The sequence below is a fragment of the Notolepis coatsorum genome (assembly GCF_963971535.1).
Source record: "Notolepis coatsorum genome assembly, chromosome: 9".
Lineage (NCBI taxonomy): Eukaryota > Metazoa > Chordata > Actinopteri > Aulopiformes > Paralepididae > Notolepis > Notolepis coatsorum.
The window spans coordinates 107,844,427-107,863,974 of record NC_140173.1 but is presented as its reverse complement, the minus strand read 5'-3'; the positions used below and the strand labels follow the sequence as shown (position 1 = coordinate 107,863,974).

Genomic DNA, 19,548 nt, shown 5'->3' with positions numbered 1-19,548 from the left:
TCCTGATATCAATGTCTTATAACATTGATTCGATGCGTATTCGAGCCCCTGGCTTGCATCGCAGTCACGAAAGGGGCTAGCTGAGGGCATGCTGAATGTGATTTGACCAAAGCAGAATGTATATCAATAGGGTCCAGCTGCAGCGCCGGAGAATCCTGGTTGCAGCTGGAGGCTACTCGATTATACACAGACAGTGGAGCTGTTTGCAGATAGCGAGCATTTTGACTTGTTGTGTGGTGGCGATGTCTCGCAGATAATACAACTACAAGTATGATTATATAATATATATATTTTATTAAAGAAAATAAAAAAATAATCTTTAATTTTTTTTTATAAAACCAAAAACGATCGGTATCGGCCAATATGGCTCATAGACGATCGGTGATCGGTATCGGTGGCAAAAAACGTGATTGGGGCATCCCTAGTTCGAATACTTCAATAGAAGCTTCGAATGTTAAATTACATTCGGTACAGAGTATAGTTCCTACAGAGTAAAGGTCCTACAGAGTATAGTTCACGTAGAGCAGTGGTTCCCAAACTGTGGTGCGCGCACCCCTTGTGGTGCGCGAAAGCCCTCTTGGGGTGTGTGACATGAAAAGGCTAATGGCTGTGCTATGGTGTTATTTTAACTAATAAATATAACTAATATACATTATTTCAAATGGGGATTTTCACTGTAAATCATGAAATTTACTAAACTTTTAAATTAAAAAAACGTATGTTTTAATAATAATAATTAAAAAAAAAAGATGTATCCAAAATGCACTTTACTTCCTGCCAAAATGCCATAGTCACGCGACTGGGACCAGTGTGCTATTATTGTGGCAGTGTATTATGCTCATGTGTTTCCCTACACTTCATGCGTTCTTGGAGGGACACAAAGTTGTCATGGGTGAACCTGTAAAAAGCCTAATAACAGAACACCCCAACCAACTCGCTGAGCAGCTACGGACATATTTCCCACCTATGGATGCATCTCAGACGTCGATTCAACAAATTTTTTAGTGTGGTGAAGTATTTTATTTTGTTTGTCATACTTTGGTATGTGTTCTTATTGGATGCCTTTAGTGCGCCTATGAATAGACTGTTTTTTTTTATGTTGGGCATTGGGGGGTGCGTCAGTTAGGTCTGGAGGTGACGGGGGGGTGCATGGCCAAAAAAGTTTGGGAACCGCTGACGTAGAGTAAAGTTCCTACAGGAGCATAGTTCCTACAGAGTATAGTTCCTACAGAGTAAAGGCCCTACAGAGTAAAGGTCCTACAGAGTAAAGGTCCTACCTGCCAGGGCCTTGATACGGGAGCGTTCAAACAGCCTGGCCGAGCTGTTCTCGTTGTCCCACTCGTCTGCGTCCCAGCGGTTGTTGACCCCATCACTGTACTGCTGCTGGATCTCCATGTGGTCGTACTCCGCTGCCACCGTCGTCATATTGACCCCTGACCTTTGACCTCTGTCGGCTGTTAGCGTGTCACACCCGGCTCTGGCGAGCTACTTAGCGCAGCCCCGTGCTGCACAGTTCCTGCAGAGACAGAAAAGAGAGAGAGGGGTAAGTAACATACAGCAACACTACTTTATAGAATACTTTCGTTGCATTCTAATAGTCATTTTAATCAAACACTTTTTCATAAACTAAAATAAACACTTTTGACAAGAGTAATTTTAAAGACGAAAATTAAGGTAATCATTTGAACTGGGGATGATTTCGACTGGGGTTCAATGTTCATCCATTCAAGTCACTGAGAAGGAGTTCTCTTGGGGAGGGAAGATATACAGCAGTGCTGGGATCGGAAGCCACTGTACAGAGAGACCTTTTCAAAAACACCTCCAAGCCGTTCACTTGTCCCCTCAGTGTATTCTCACTACAGTCTCGTCTCCAGGTCCACCCCCAAAAGCTTGTTTACAGCTCTCCCATCTGGTGAAAGTGTGTTACTACCTCAAAATACACAGGCCGCATTATCCCCTCCGGCATTCACAATATGCACACACACAAGAATCGGCACACAGAGAAACACACACACACACACACAGGGTGAATTCTGCCACCTTACACTGGAAGTGAGGGGGAGAGGGGGAGAGAGAGAGACGCCAGAGAACACTCATTAAACTCTGTGAACTCCCAGCTTATTCCCACATCAGCTATAAAAACAATGACTGTTACACCGTACATTAATAACCAAGGTGCTTAATGGGGAAAGACCACCCATACTACTGTATCACAAAAGGGGGGGGGGGGGGGAACACTTGGACACAAGCGAACAAAAGCTGGCAGACTTGTATGCCATTTAGATGGGGGTATCAAGCAAAGGGCATTACCCTCGAGGCACAAACAACGGTATTTGGCCTTTGAACGGAGGAGTATCCCTCTAGGTTTATTAGCTGAAGGATTGAAAAAGTGGTCATCTTTGGGGTTCTTTTTCATCCAACCCTTTTCATCCAGGAAAGTGAACAGAATTTAAGTCATTTAGCGTTAGCCATTGTACTCAGTCAGACTGCAGTGTGGAGGCACCACTAGAAAAGCTAGCGATTGTAGCGTATTACTATTATTACTAGGGGTGTAACGGTACACAAAAACCACAGTACGATACGTACTTCGTTTTGAAGTCAAGGTTCGGTACGGGTTTTCGGTACAGTGGGGGAAAGTTTGGCTTTCCATGTTCCACTCAGGGGTGATGTACTGTGCAGTAACTAATTGTACTTGTAGGGCTGTCAATGAATAGATTCTATATTGAAATTAATAATCGATTTGTTAAATAAAAAATAAAAAATAAATTATATTAGATTGTGAAAAAAACAGCCCCCGGTGGGCGGTTGTTAGTGGTTAACATACTGTTGTATTCGTTCGGTACACAGCCGTACTGAACCTGAAACAGTTCGGTACGGATACGTGTACCTTTACACCCCTAATTATTACATGAAATGGGAAGAATAGCCTGCTTTCTTCTTCTCTGGACCAAGCCACCACATGCTAGCCACCGGCGCCCACCGCCATGTCTTGTTTATCAAAAAGTTAAATGTTAGCTCAAGAAAGAGTGTCTGGCGGCTTATTCTGCTGCTTCAGAGGTGATGAGGAGCGGTTCCATGGGTTCTGTAGGACTAAATGGGCCGGGCCAGGCCAGATGGGTTCTGTAGGACTAAATGGGCCGGGCCAGGCCAGATGGGTTCTGTAGGACTAAATGGGCCGGGCTAGGCCAGATGGGTTCTGTAGCAGTAGGACTAAATGGGCCGGGCCAGCTGGGTTCTGTAGGACTAAATGGGCCAGGCCAGCTCGGTTCTGTAGGACTAAATGGGCCAGGCCAGCTGGGTTCTGTAGGACTAAATGGGCCGGGCCAGCTGGGTTCTGTAGGACTAAATGGGCCGGGCCAGGTCAGCTCGGCACACCTCAGCTAAATGAGACAGAGTTTATACCACAGTCAGCCGGCCGAACAGCGCCATGAGCAGACAACTTGAAACTGTACGGACCAGAGCTTCACTTAGTGCTCTTGAGAGTTAAACAGACTCCAAGTCTAGCGCGGAGCACGTGCTGCCATGCACCGATGAACACAGTCAGGCAGAATGACAAACACACACCTGCAAATGGAGCAATGGACCTATCTCAAACCTTGCCCTCTTTTCTTGATCCTCCAATCACAGCTGTCGCTTACCTCGGACTTCCTCTGGTAAGCGACAGCTGTGATTGGAGGATCAAGAAAAGGGGCAGGGTTTGAGATAGGTCTATTACCCTAGAAGTCTGAGCAAATTAACATGCAACGTCCAGGCATGAGTTTCATGTCATCCTTGTTTCTCTCTCTGTACTGTGTCCGTATGTCAGCGTTTCCGTTAGCCGGTAATTACCGGTATTTGACCGGCAAAATCTGTTGAAGTCCGACATATTTAATCTCTCCGGTCATAGTGTCCGGTGAAAATAGTTCCCTCTGGGCACAGTTTGATTATTTGAATTGTATTTGGATGGGCTGGAGTTGGGTGGCCTATGCGATGAACGAAACAATCATTGCGTTTGTTGTCGTTGCTTCGCTCAGCGAGAGCTTGCTGCTGGATTTGCGGAAGGCATGCAGCTGCAGACCCACAGAACCCACCAGCTTTGCTGGCACAGTGCGGTCCCCAGACCTGGAAAGCTGCTCTGCGGGTCTGCAGCTGGATGCTTCTTGCAAACTAACTGCGGCCGGCTCGCGCTGATAACAGCTTTCATTGTTGGACCGGCTGCTTGGTGGAGCAACGATGAAACGAATGTAATGAATCGTTCGTCGCATGGGCTATTTAATTTTGGCCTGTTTTGGTACGGTTCGGGTGGTCAAGTTGTGCTTGGAGGGAGTTGTTTTCACCGGACATTATGACCAGAACCAAGTCGTTGGGAGGTGGAGATATACATCACGCAAACCCACGATAATGTTGCCGTCTCTCTCTGCAAAATTTCTCAGTTCTTCGCTTGATATAATTAATACAAATGTCCAATATAACGGAATTCGTTAGCTCATAAAAATGTGATTATAACAGACTGCTGTTTAGTGTCAGACCGACTGCCCACATACGCGGTCTATTTTATTTCAAGTCAGCAGCAGCACGGAGTATCGAGGGACTTATTTTATTTGGAATATATTAATGACTGTATACGCAAAAGTAGCCTAGTAAATAAATAAATCTACATGCCTTGAGGATGACATTCTTTATATAGCCTGCCTATCAATTGTTTTAAAGCTCAATAAACTATGACCGGAATTAATCTCATTTGTCCGGTAGATTGAAATCTTGCAGGTCACGGAGACCGGCAACAATTTTTTCTAACGGAAACCCTGCCGTATGTAGGTGACGGTAGGGCTGGGCGATATGGAAAAAAATCATATCGCGATAATGATATGATAATTTTATTTTATTTCTCGATATCGATAATTATCGAATTGTTATAAGTATAAAAAAAATTAAAAAAAAAAAAAAACCCTTTTTTTTAACAACAGATGTATGTTTATTTTGCAGCAATTCTTTGTCATTGCCGCCATCTTTAGTGTTACATCCCCTCACACTCCAGTTCTCAGGCTGCAGCTGGTTTAAAAGCTAAAGTAAACCGGCTTCTCTGCTGGCTGTGGCTCCAGAGGAGTTGAACAGTTCTGGCTCTGCTAGTTTATTTTCGATCTTTTGGCGCTTTTTTGGTGGACAAACCACCGCACATGTGCACTGTGACTCGTGACTGGAGTCTAGTTCTGCTAGCACACATAGCCTACCGTGTACAGACGGTTTCAAAATGTATTTTAAATTAGAAAGCAAACAAAATAAATGGACAAGAGAAAAAGAAATCTGAATTTGGTCAGTATTGTCATTTGGACAAGCAAAGCCATTACTTTAAGTTGCAGGCAAGAAAGACAAGTCTGTCCACTGTCTCTGGTTTTAAAACTGCCCTGTTGCAGGTAAAAAAAAATAATATAAAAAAAAAAAAAAGATTTTTCGATTTTTTTTTAATTTCGATATTCGATATCGATTATTAAAATATATCGCGATATTTATCGTTATCGTTATATCGCCCAGCCCTAGGTGACGGTGTAACTCTTCTCTCTCTCTGTACTGTATCCGTATGTAGGTGTACTGTGTGTGTAACTCTCTCTCTCTGTACTGTGTCCATATGTACAGTAGGTGTACTGTGTGTAACTCTCTCTCTGTACTGTGTCCGTATGTAGGTGTACTGTGTGTGTAACTCTCTCTCTCTCTGTACTGTGTCCGTATGTAGGTGTACTGTGTGTGTGTAACTCTCTCTCTGTACTGTGTCCTAATGTAGAGTACTGTGTGTGTGTAACTCTCTCTGTACTGTGTGTAACTCTCTCTCTGTACTGTGTCCGTATGTAGGTGTACTGTGTGTGTGTGTGCATGTGTAACTCTTTCTCTCTCTGTACCGTGTCCGTATGTAGGTGTAGTGTGTGTGTGTGTGTGTGCGCACATACACTGTGCTTGCATGTAGGACATGATGGCAAGAGCAGTGCTGCCACCCACTCCACACTCAACCAGTAAGACTGGAGCTTGTGTTGCTAGGCTAAAAATATGTTGCTGCTAGGGCTCTGTGTATATGTATGAATGCGTGCACATGTGTGTGTAAGTGAGTGTTAACAGAATGAGCACACACAATATTCACTCACGCAGACACAATACAGCAGACGCACACCATCAATGCACACAGAGCCATACGAACACACACACATTCACGTAACATACATACATGCTAGGGCTGTCCCCGACTAAGGATTTGGATGCTCGACTAGGATTGGCCAAAATTTGCCGTTAGTCGACTATTGGTCGACTTTATATTAAAAAAATATATATATATAATATAATATAATATTTATATTACACATAATAAATGGTAAATGGCTGCATTTATATAGCGCTTTTATCCAAAGTGCTTTACAATTTGTTCTTCACATTTTACCCATTCACTCACATACCGCCGGCGGAGGCAACCATGCAAGGTGCCAACCTGCTCATCAAGAGCAATTAGGGGTTAAGTGTCTTGCTCAAGGACACTTCGACATGCTGCCCGGGAGGAGTGGGAATTGAACCGGGAACCTCCGGATTACCAGACGACTGCTCTACCTCCCGAGCCACTGTCACCCCCACATAGTACAGCAAACCGAATACTAATAATAATACTCTAGGTCTGGTACCAAAAGAAACTGGGTTGTGTTGGATTTGTCACACACACACGCTAACACACTAAAGTGCACTGCAGTACTGATCCTGGCCACTAGGAAGAAATATTGATCCAGCATTTTGTTAATGAACCATTTCCACCCCTACCCAGACTCAGTCATGCAAAACTAAATGGTTAGTGTACAGTGGGAATTAGGCTTGGGCGGTATCACTTTTTTCATACCGTTATACCTTGATTATATAATACCCCGGTGTACGGTAGGGGTGGACGGTATGGTCTAAAATTTATATCATGGTATAATTTGAAGCATAGACGGTAACGGTATATATCACGGTATCAGTGTTTCCGTTAGAATAATTTGTTTTGCCTGATAGGCAGGCTATATTTAAGCATTACATCACACGCAGGAGTGGTTTGTGACCAATAAACCATGCCTAGGGGTGGTTGTTAGGCCCGAGGCGCAGCCGAGGGTCGTTAGACCCCCCTAGGCATGGTTTATTGGTCACAAATCACGACTGCACGTGGTGTAAAGCTTTTATACAACTGCCAGATTCATCCAACCTTATTTCTATACAATAAACACACATTAATCGAAGATTTATTGAAAAAACCATCCGCCAGAAAAAGTAGTTCCCACAACTCCATGTGGAAGCAGCTTGAAGTGCATCCAACCAAACTAACACATCCAACTGTGTATTATTGGAATGATTGAGAGAAGTTGCCTCATGTGGAAGCAGCTTGAAGTGCATCCAACCAACTAACACATCCAACTGTGTATTATTGGAATGATTGATTGAAAATTTATTAAAACGTTTTCTTTGCCCTATAGGAAAAAAACGTTTTCTTCGCCCTATTTTTTTATTTATTTCTTTTAGCCTAAACTTAACCAGTTGGAAACCAGGGGTACAGTAATAAAATTAGCAATCAACCAATCAATCAATTCAATAGACCATGCTCACTTAAAACAGCGCTGCTTCTCTCTCAGTCTGACTCCCCCGCTGTTGCAGACAGGAGTGTGTGTGTGTGTGTGTGCGTGTGTGTGTGTGTGTGTGTGTGTGTGTGTGTGTCACAGTGTGTGTGTGCGTGTGTGTGTGTGTGTGTGTATGTGTGTGTGTGTGTGTGTGTGTGTGTGTGTGTGTATGTGTGTGTTTGTGGGTACGCCAGCGTCGGACAGTGTGAGAGAGAACGCTGCAGTCGGAAAGTAGGAAGGAAGAAATTTAAATCAATCAATTAATCTATCAATCAATCCGCGATTTTTCTTTTGTTCTAGATTGAGTCAAGACCCATCAATTACATCATCCAACATTGTTTAAAATACTAACACATTCCCCTTGACAGAATCGCTTCATATTTAGTCGTTATGGTGCTTTCAACATAACCATTTGTTCTCCGCGATCCTGTTTTCTCCCGGAGTGAGCCGGGGAGGGTTATGTGATTTGGTTGTGGGCGGGTCCTGAGCCCAGGACCGTGGATTGTTACCAATAAAGACGTGTGAATGGCCAATCAGAATCGAGAAATTTGCATGCCGTTGTATAAAAAGAATTACATCCTCAAGGCATGTAGATTTATAATATTTTAACTTAAAACTAGGCTACTTTTGCGTATAAAGTCATTATATTCCAAATAAAATAAGTCCCGAGTCGAGACTCTGTGCTGCTCCCATTGCAAACAGCAGGGCTGGATGCTGGATTTTGCTAGAAGCATATGTAGCTGCAGAGCCGCAGAGCCAGGGGCTCTTTCAGGTCAATTCAGGGCAATTCAGCCGTTGGGTGGGGGGGCGCTGTTGAGCGGCCTGTGACCAGACCTGAAAGAGCCCCTGGCTCTGCGGCTCTGCAGCTGCATGCTATTTCGCAAATCCACTGCTGCAGCCTTCCTCCCGCTGCAGCCGTCGTTATCATAACACTACACACATATCATAATGTTTACAGCAAACTGTAGTTGATCACCAGGTATGTTTTATTAACGTAGAATAATTCATATAAGAAAAACGATAGGTAAGATATCTTACCTTTCTCCACTGGTTAAAAATGCCAGGAACTGAAATTGAAACTTGCTGTGCGCCGCGGTGATATGTGTTTATTATGAAATGACAATTGCGTGTTGACACGCCCAGTGCGCCCACTGCGCGAAGCCTCCTAAATAACTTTTTCCAGTTTGCACATATCTATTATCTATGACTAATTCTATCTATTTTTAGGGGCAAATGCGATTGAAATAGTCGCGCTGTGGTTACATGACGACGACGTCATTGCTATTTTAGAGCTGCTCTACCGGTTACACGGTATAGTCAAAATCCATACCGTAGAGCAAATTCATACCGTTTATACCAGGGGTGGCCAACCCGCGGCTCGCGAGCCGCATGCGGCTCTTTGCCCGTCAATGTGCGGCTCTTCCATCCATAAAAAAAAAATAAAAAAAAAATATTTTTTTTAAATTTTTTTTTATTTTTTTACTTTTTTTTTTTTTTTATGTCACTCATTCCATAAGGACGTAGAATAAACATTTACAATTTTTTTTTAAATGGTCCATTTGCATGTTCTTGGTATCTGAATCTACATGTAGGGACATTATATGGATCAGTGTCAGAAATAGTGTGTCTGTTACTAGGCTTGAGTAAATTGTAATGAACCAAAGGAGAATATCAATTCTATTTAAAAAAAAATTATCTTTGACTGTAAATAACACCATGCTAAAATTGACCAGACCTGAAAAATCTAAGCAAATGAATAAAGGGAAGATGATTAAACAGAAGGTTTTGTAGATACAGTACTGAATTCTGCCATCTTTTTTATAATGTAAATTTCTCCACCATTCTTCATCATATTGCAACACCGTTTTTTGCAAGACGTTCACAGAAAGGTAGAGAAACTAACTGCGTTCTGTTTTATGGCAATAACGTTCAGGTTTGTGGGAGATAATCCCAAAAAATAAGAGAAATTAAAAAGTAAATCCAGAAGTCAGATGATTGACAGGGGCTGGTGTGAGCTGGGTAGGGTAGTTTTTCGAAATTTGAAAGCCCTGAGTCTCTTCCTTCAAAAGACTACACTCACTTTTGGCTGTGCCACTTCCTCCTGTCAATATGCGCCGGTTTCCGACTCAATGCCCTGAGATTTCTATAATCTTATATTTCACTAATAACAGTTAAAATAATTGGTAAACAAACATAATGCTGAAAATATACACTTTTACTGTATATCTCGGGCTTAAGAGGTTAACCCTGTGAGGCCCAAATTAAAAAGAAATTAGCAACTTCAGAGGCCAGAGGGTGGGACATATAAACACATTTACTATCAAATAGCATTGTGAGGCTGAACAACAGGACCAATTGACTATACATGTGCTTAAAGGGGAACTATCTTATAAATGGCTTTTTTCAGTGTTTACCATTGTTTCTTAGCTATGTGGACTTATATTAATAGGATATATGTCTCTAATTCTCATATTGGCGAATTCTTCCAATTCTCCTCTCACAATATTCACCCTCACTGAACTGAGTCATCTGAAAATGTGCATATCTGTGATGTCAGAGATTTCTCAGCTGCATAATAATGTGGCAGTTGATGTGGCAGTTGGCACCAGGCCACACAGTGGTTGGAGCCCAGCCTCAAAACGGCTTAAGATCTTGAGGTAGAAAAATGCGGTTTTTAGTACTTGATTAGAAATACAAAACAATGCATTTTTTTTGAAAAAAACCTAGGTGTTCCATAGACTCACAGGAATTGTGTAAAAGTGCCCAAATAGTGAAAGAAATAGTAAAATAGTTCCCCTTTAACATTTTTTAAATAAACATTATTTTTTTAAATGGCTAAAAGTGATTTTGTAATTTTGCAACCGTGGGTCTCACAGGGTACTTTTAACCCTGTGAGGCCCAAATAAAAAAGACATTAGCAACTTCAGAGGCCAGAGGGTGAGACCTATAAACACATGAAGGGTGTCGTGACTGAAAAAAAAGGTTGAGAAACGCTAGTATATGGTGTGGCTCTTTGTGGTACCACAGTCATTTTTTTGTGGCTCTTAGTCTCTGACTGGTTGGCCACCCCTGGTATATACCGTCCACCCCTAGTGTACGGTATTGAACGGTATGACTTTCATTTTCATCAGCGGGGGGGGGGGCAACCCGTGGCAACCCGTGTTACCAAGTAAACAAATCGCGGAGATGGCCAGTTAGCCTGCAGCATCCGAGTGCTACTATCATTAGCTCTCAGAATGGAGCCACTAGCCAGAAGCCCGCAGCATCCTAGTAATATAACGTTAACTCTCAGAATGGTAGCCAGGAGCCCCGCAGCACCCTAGTACTAGTAACGTTAGTATTGTGTATTCAAAAACACACCAGACTGCGACGTAACGTTTTACCGTTTATTTGCTTGTTCCACCAGTCCACAACAACACACACTCTCGTTACCACAACGTTTTACGGTATTTTCACAGCACTGTCGCAACATTACCGTAAAGCGTGACCACCGTTGTGATACACATACACAACAGTTAGCTCTCAGAACAGCCAGTTAGCCCGCAGCAACGGTAAGCGTGTCTCGACTCATTTAATTTCCAGTGAAGATGGGTTTTCCCTCCTCCTCCCGTGTATAGACAACCAGCTCTGCGGCTCGCTCCACTAGTGACTCGAGGACTGGTCTCGCCCTCTGCTGGCGCGTGTGTGCAGTGCACTACAACCAACCACTGTTAAAACTCCGTTTCACTGTAATATAAACTGAAATGGATCTGTGATTTAATACCGTCGGTATCTCTAAATACCCCGGTATACCTTAATACCGTCATACCGCCCTTGCCTAGTGGGAATGTGTGTGTGTGCGTGTGTGTGTGCGTGCGCGCACCTATTGAGCCATACAGGCCATAGCTCTCCCATCTCTATTAGAGTGGATGGGGCCTGGCTCCACGCTCACTTGCTTCATGTAATAGTCTAGCTGGGAAGGATGCAAAGATCCTATACCTGCACAGAGAGAGACGGGAGTAATACAGGCTTCTGCTAAAGGAGAACGCTTCAGTTACCATTCAAAAACTGACCCACTGATCATAATGCTCATTACCGTTTACCAAAACACATTTAAAAATATATATATAATAACAATATGGAGTCTGTCCTTGTGCATCTTCATCTTGTGAGGCTAAAAGCACTGACAGTGTTTTGCATAGACTATTCTGGCAGTTGCCCACCACACATTAGATTCTCAAAATGATGACAGTATAAAGCACATACCTATAGTAGGGATGCACTGTCTTGATACCAATTTGCCAATACCTATTCTGAGTACTAAACGTCACTATTGGTTGATACCAAGTACAGATCTGATACATCACTTTTACTGAACAGTAGCCTAGACGTAAGGCGGTCAGTTTTGCGGTTGTTGGATAAAAGTCATGTTGTTAGAGATTTTGAGCATGTTATATGTTGGTCATCAAGAAAAGATCAGATACTGGTGATATCCTATTTTAGCATGGTATCATTTTAGCCCGGTATAATTTTAGCCTGGAATATCACAGTATCAGTACATCCAGAAATAATAATAATAGGCCTACAGATTTATTGTTTCACTCTTCTTTGAGTTTGTGTCCTTCCCATGTCCCAGCTGCCTGCCACCATTACTAATAACCTGAGTGTGTCCTTCATCACAAGCACCAGCCTGCCACCATCACTGATAACCTGAGTGTGTCCTTCATCACATGCACCAGCCTGCCACCATCACTGATAACCTGGGTGTGTCCTTCATCACATGCACCAGCCTGCCACCATCACTGATAACCTGAGTGTGTCCTTCATCACATGCACCAGCTGCCTGCCACCATCACTGATAACCCGAGTGTGTCCTTCATCACATGCACCAGCCTGCCACCATCACTGATAACCTGAGTGTGTCCTTCATCACATGCACCAGCCTGCCACCATCACTGATAACCTGAGTGTGTCCTTCATCACGTGCACCAGCCTGCCACCATCACTGATAACCTGAGTGTGTCCTTCATCACGTGCACCAGCCTGCCACCATCACTGATAACCTGAGCTCCTGTAGAAAGGGCTGACATATGACATGATGTAATCCAAGGCCAATGACATAATGCACCAACGTTGAAGGTTGAATGGGGAGAAAGGATGAAGAGAGAAGGATGGAGGGATGAGAGAAGAGGAAAAGATCAGAGATGATTGCTTACTATTATGTGTGTGTGTGTGTGTGTGTGTGTGTGTGTGTGTGTGTGTGTGTGTGTGTGGGGGAAGAGCAAAGATACTATGTTGACATAATGATGTCAAGGCATGCACCTGTGTGTGTGACGCGTGTGTAACAAGGGCTGTACATGGAGACCTACTATACAGGTCACCAATGATATTTATAGCCAGTGTGGTGATATATATATATATATAAGAAAGAGAGAGAGAGGACAATGCAGTGAGGGATGAGATAGGGTAGAAATGTGGGGTGAAGTACTGAGAGAGCGCGAGAGAGAGAGCGAGAGCAGCATTTGAGAGCAGAAGGGACAAAAATAGAAAACCAGACGGGATATTTCTGGACGCCTCTTAGCCCCCTCTAGTGCACCATCTTCTATCCATCCATCAGTCCGTCCTATATGACTGACCTGCAGTGCTGGGACGCACCTACCGTCTGACCATTATTCTATCATTATTTCATCATTTGGCTAATGGGGGAGATTTGAAAGTCTCTTCTGGGACACTGCGGCAGGATTGTACAGTCTAGCGTTAGCTCGACACGCGAGACTCACTACTACGCAGAGCTAGCTCTCCCTTGGATCAGAGAGAGATCCATGAGAAAAAGAAAACATCTGTAAAGTTTCTTTAAAAAAAATGCATTATTTTATATTTTTTATCAAGTACTCTAAAGCAAACATTTTCCACTTCAAGATTTCAAGCTGTTTTGTGCTGGGCTCCGCCCATAAGCGCTTTGAGTGACAGTCACCCACAGTCTGTGACTGGCAGACAGAGAGAGAGAGATAGAAGAGGGGGGATACTAATTAATTTCACTGCGGGGGGGCATAATCCCACTGGACAATGCATTGGTAACTTGTTTCAAATGACAATATATACCCCTGTGAATATTATTGCACGGATCGGAATATGGGCGTGCGCGTGGGAGCGTGCACAACGATATTTTGACAGTGATATTAGAGTGCTCCCGACTGCGGGGGAGAAGCTCCATCCCCGCACGCACATACATTTACACACACTCCTGCTCGCGGTCCCTCTATCTCTATCTCTCTCTCCCTCCCTCTCTCTGCTGTCTGTCGTCACCCGCGCACGTCAACCCGTTTGAGGAAGTAATTCCACTCGCTCTGTTGTTGAGCGAATTGTTGATTGTGGGCGGTGACTACAACCAGTGCCTTACTTAGGGCTGGGCGATATGGCCTAAATATGATATCACGATATTTTCTGACCTTTCGGCGATACATGATACGCATCACAATGTTTTTCTTTTTCCCCCAAACAATTCATTATGAGGCTTACCAAGACAGTATTTGAGTTTGCAAGCTAACATTAAAGACAAAATAAAATACCCATGCATTTAGCATTTTTATATTATATATTAGTTATCATAAGTAGTAACTTTGATGCAGTAGTGTGTGTGTGGGGCGGCGCTGTTCAAAAGTTTGAACGTGTGGACCAGATTGACGCGACACAATCCTCTTGGGCAAAACATCACAATATCTACGATACGTTTAAAAAGTGTATCGTTAATGAACTGTACCCGATATTTATATAATATCATCATATCGCCCAGCCCTAGCCTTACTCACGTCAGCAAAACAGTAAAATCAGAATGGCTTAGTTGAGTGAGGGAGGATCTCGTGAACTCGAGACTAGACTGATGAGTCAAATTGAGAATTGGAGAAACAGACCCCATTGATATAAACTCCCATTGCTAGGAAACAATGCTAAACACTGGAAAAGGCCATTTATAAGACACAGGACCTTTAAAAAGGAACACGCCAACATTTTGGGAAATTAGCTTACAGTCTTCTCCAGAGAGAGACAAGAAGATAGATACCAGTTTCCTCTCTGTGCGTTCAGTAGAAAGCTATCTGACTGCATGTTAGCCTAGCTTAGCACAATGAATGGAAGCGGACAGTGCCGGTTAGCCAAGGCATTGTCCAACTAACACCTCTCCCGAAGGCTAACAGGCACTGTCCCGCTTCCATTCATTGTGCTAAGCTGGGCTAACATGCAGCCAGATAGCTTTCTACTGAACGCACAGAGAGGAAACTGGTATCTATCTTCTTGTCTCTCTCTGGAGAAGACTGTAAGCTAATTTCCCAAAATGTTGGCGTGTTCCTTTAAGTCATTTTGACCTACCATGGTAGTGTGTTGGGGTCTCGTCTCTTATCCCGCAATTAATACCATGGTCATCTCATTCAAGTATAGGAGAAAGGCGATTCGTCAAGCCTCGCACAAATCTAGCTCAACTTCAACATAAGAGCCCCTGCAGGCTCACCGACAGCCTGTTGCCTTGGTAACAGAAACTGAGAAAGTGTCTTTTTCCTACCAGCTACTTTAATGAGACGATATTGCCAGGAGGTAATTGCGGGAGACAAGACCCCCAACACACCACTACAGTAAGACAAAGTGACTTTACAAACAGGCTTTTTGTTTATTCACTCATGGGTGAAATAAATGTGTCGTTTCACACCCGAGGGAGAGCTGTAGCTTGCGTAGCCGCCTTGTAGGTGACTGGGATGTTTATGGAACCATCACTCTTATTACGAAATAATGTCAGACTTGACCATATGCTAGGAAGAGTCCTGAATGCCAGGCTGTTCCATCAACACCAGATGACACGCCAACATTAGCCCTGGTGTTGTGAAGGATCAGATTAAACCGAATATATATATTTAATTAATAATATATAATTATTAATAATAATAGTATTTGTATATCGTTTGATATCCCCTGTATATTCCTTGTACAATATACACTGAATATCCCTTTAGTCTACTAACAGCCCATAATAGTTTCATTCTACCATTGGACGAGAACCTGGCGCCAGCAGCCAAGCCCCTTGGTTCAAGTTCAATCGTGCCGACGAACATGTCGTTACAAGCCCGGTTCCGCGTAGGAATACGTCTGGCGAAATACGAATGGTACTATTTGTTCACAGCGCATATATATATATGGCGCAAGTAAAGTAGAACTTTCTTTTAGTCCATTAGTCCTTTACCCTCCAACCTAGTAACAGACGTGAAGCCTCACCCACGACGCACGTGTGGTGCAGTATGGCCTACTTGGCCTCAGAATAGGCATTGAGACATCGTGTGGATTAATAGTTGAATTGTCATAGTTTGGCACTATACCGTCGAGTGGGACGTATTTCTATTAAGTTAATAATAGTCTATTATGTATGGTGCATCGTTCGGTTAGAGTTATAAAGTGAGCAGTACCCCCATCGTTCCTGACGTTATCTGGAGTCTTAACCAGGCTGGGCAGACCACGTGTGGTGCTTGCATCCGAGGAGCTCCGGGCCAGGACGAGTGGACCTGTACATTGGATTACTTCACCCGGACGACGTCGAGCCCTACACGGCTTGGATTATCTACGTGCTTTGGGTGCTTTGATTATGCCATGGATAACAGCCAACACTGCTGAGTGTTGGAACTACCCCCCCGAGAGGAGTCCAGGTGAGACGGCGCTCTACCCCGAGTGAGGTCGCCTCACGTCTCTTCGTTGTGGACCGGCAGCTACCGTCCACCAGAGGGCCCAGCTGTATTCATCTGTGGACCGAGGTTCTGTGGGCACCGTGTTCAGCACTCTGAATTCTCCCAAGAAATCGTCGGCCAGATGGGATACCGCCAGCGGCTCTCCTAACCCCCCCCCCCTACTGACTTACAACCAGCGGGATCCCCCTTTAGTGTATCCAGCTATAATCATTTAAGTACCATCGCTATAGTTCCCTAAAGAACCAGGTTGTATACTTGCTCCCTGCGTAACCAGAGATTGGACATTCAATGTTGATTTACCTACGAATACTCATTTGCCTTACAAGTGCATTTCAAATCATAAATGTCATTAAGTGAACGTTGTATATACCCTTTGCTATATAAAATATTCGATTTATACATTTGTGTGGACTTCGTTTCATCAGGTGGGAAAGTGTTCATCATATCTATATCATGTACTGGATGGCCAGAAGTTAAAGTACAAGCGGTAGTGGTTTAATGATACCATACTTATCAATACAGTCAGGGAATTGTACCCCTCAGTTACACCTGGGTTTCATCTTTTATGGCTAACTAGGGCTTATTCGGCATCAACCGGTGCATAATCTAATTTCTCCCCAAAACAGAAGTTAACAGTGATGAAGAGACAGCCATCCTACCACGCTGTCGCTTCAAATAGGTGAACAGTGTTGTCGTCGTTATGTTAGAATCGTTTGTAGCCGTCCCTGGCACCGTCCTCGGTCCCATATGTTCGCACTGGGGGAAAGCGGCTAAAAATGGTTGAGCGATGACATCCATAAGGTGCTTTAAGCCGCCACGGCATTAACATGTGTAACCGTACGTGGCATTGACCTCCCCTCCTTATGCAACAGAAACCTTGGACAGCTAGCATCCACCCTTCAATGTTTTGTAAGGGAAATATAGAAAAGGAGAAAAAGTACATTGTGACAAGAATGGAGCCATCATACGAGTTCCACTTTTTTCTGTATGTCACGACGAAGCTATACCGCTGCTCCCACAAGGAAATACTTCTTTCAGCTGTCGGAAAGCTCAAGGAATGATGTGTCGACAAGGCTTTTGAGATGGACACAAGTCTTGTGTTGTAATAATCCTATTCAGTTCTAGAACATGTGAAAAACAATAGACGGCACTGGTCATTGGGAGTGGTGTAGCCGGATGGACGCAGGACAGTAGATAATAACCACTCCCGGCACCACTCCCAATATATTATATTACTGTATTGTGTATTTCTGTATAACAGTGATCAGTTGCAAACTGCCAAGTTATTTTGCCGTTTACTATTCAGCTCCTTTATCTGCTCTCAATTCTATTTCTCACCCACTCCTATTGCTCTCTCCTTCACCTCATCACACCATCGAAAGCCTGTCCTCCCTCTCAGTCTCTCGCTCTCTCTCGCTCGCTCTCTCCTGTAGATAAAGATTTCTGTAGCTGATGTGAAAGAGGGTCATTATCCAGACTGAACCAAAGATCTCCCTGGATACTAGGCTCCAAGGATGCATGGTGGTGGAGCTACTCATCAAGCTGCCAACAGCAGCACAAAGACCCACGGCAGGAGCTGTGGAATGAACAGCCCGGGCCTTTACCAACACTTGGGACAAACTACCGTGACACTTTATATAAGACTCTGCACACGATTCTGACATTTATTTACACGTTTTGTGTTACGTTTTGGACAAACCTTTTTTTAAACCCATGCATGAATAAATGTTAGAATCTTGTGCTGTGCAGTCTTATGGAATTTATTACTTGCATCATTTCAGAACCTCTGCAAGACCTCTAGTGTTTCCAAATGCATGTGAATTTGCCATGCGGGGGCATGTGGACCACTATTTGACCAGAGGAGTTAACTTATCATAAACAGAAATTATAGCAGAGTCTCCTTCACTTGCTTTAAAGTAGCCTACACACACCCACACAATCTGATCCCTCCGACTCTCCATACAATCCTATAGGCTCCACTACTATAGGAAACTGTGCAATCTGCTTTAACAATAATATTCCACTCTTCACATGCTCCATGCTACACACAATGAACACCGCAGGGAAAATCATTGACGACACCTACACACACAGCAGTGGATTTCACTGCAGGCTATCACAAAGCCTTGCACTACTTATTCAACGTAAGCTGTGACCACCGAGGCTTCCAAACCAATCCTACACTTTACAGAGGACTGAGCTTACAAACCAGCCGCACGCTTCGAGGGATACTTGATATTTTAATTGGTTTCTTTCTTTTTTCCAAGAAAGAATAAGGTTCAGAAAAAAAGGTTTGGCGGTTTTGTCTTTCAGTTTCTGTGAAATAGCCTGTAAGTGTTACAGACGTTAAAATTAAGGCCCCTACGGTTTAAGCTTCCAGCTTGGTTTCAATGACAAATTGTATTAATGCTAACATTCCGTTTAATTTTTTTTAAAGGAAATTGATGTACAAAAGCAACAATAATATGGAGGTAGACTGCATGTAGAAAGGTGTGTGGTTGGGGGGTACTGTACACTGATGACATTTTCCTCCACAATGTTATACCAATTCCTTCACTCCAGGATATTCTTGTAAATTGGAAAAGAAAAGAAAAACAACATTGAGAGAATGCCTGGAAGTCTGAATGGCCTTGGATTTCACCTAATAATACTGTCAAATAGTGAGGAGTCTCTTTAATACAAGCCTAAAAAAGGTACAACTAAACAAGTTCTCTTAACACTAGCACAGCCGACAAGGGGTCAAATGACCCCTAGGCATTTTCAATAAATGTATCCTAGTCACTCGGTCGAGCTCCAGCTCTGTCACTCAATGACTTTTCCTAAAAGTACCAGTTTTATCTGGCACGGTTTCTGAAATTTCAAAATGACTTCAGGAAAATGTAATTAGAACGTTATTCCACATATGGAATATATATGTGGAAAGTCGCAGCACTTTGCGAGCGTCTAGCGCAGGGGTGGCCAACCCATGGCTCGCGAGCCGCATGTGGCTCTTTGCCCGTCAATGTGTGGCTCTTCCACTATAATATTTGTATTTATTATTATAAAAAAAAAAAAAAAAAAAAATGTGTCACTCAAACCTGTGGTAAACCTCATATTTTTATATTAAGAGGTAATTACCGTAATTCCTCTAATAGTAACCCCGGCTTGTATTTGTTTCAACTGTAGCGGGTACCAGGCTTGTATTAGGAGGAGGCCTGTATAAGAGGGAGGCCTATATTTCAAATTTTCAAACGGATCATAATGAATAAATC

General features: G+C 43.3%; 1 protein-coding gene across 1 annotated transcript in view; it reads right to left on the bottom strand.

Moving 5' to 3' along the window:
- Positions 1–19,548, bottom strand: part of sptbn1 (spectrin, beta, non-erythrocytic 1) — a 265,257-nt gene that overhangs the window by 154,607 nt on the left and 91,102 nt on the right. Inside the window, exon 2 of the mRNA XM_084321135.1 lies at positions 1,278–1,516. Within this exon, the coding sequence (XP_084177261.1) occupies positions 1,278–1,425 (148 nt within the window). The 5' untranslated portion in view covers positions 1,426–1,516. The remainder of the gene's footprint in view (positions 1–1,277; positions 1,517–19,548) is intronic.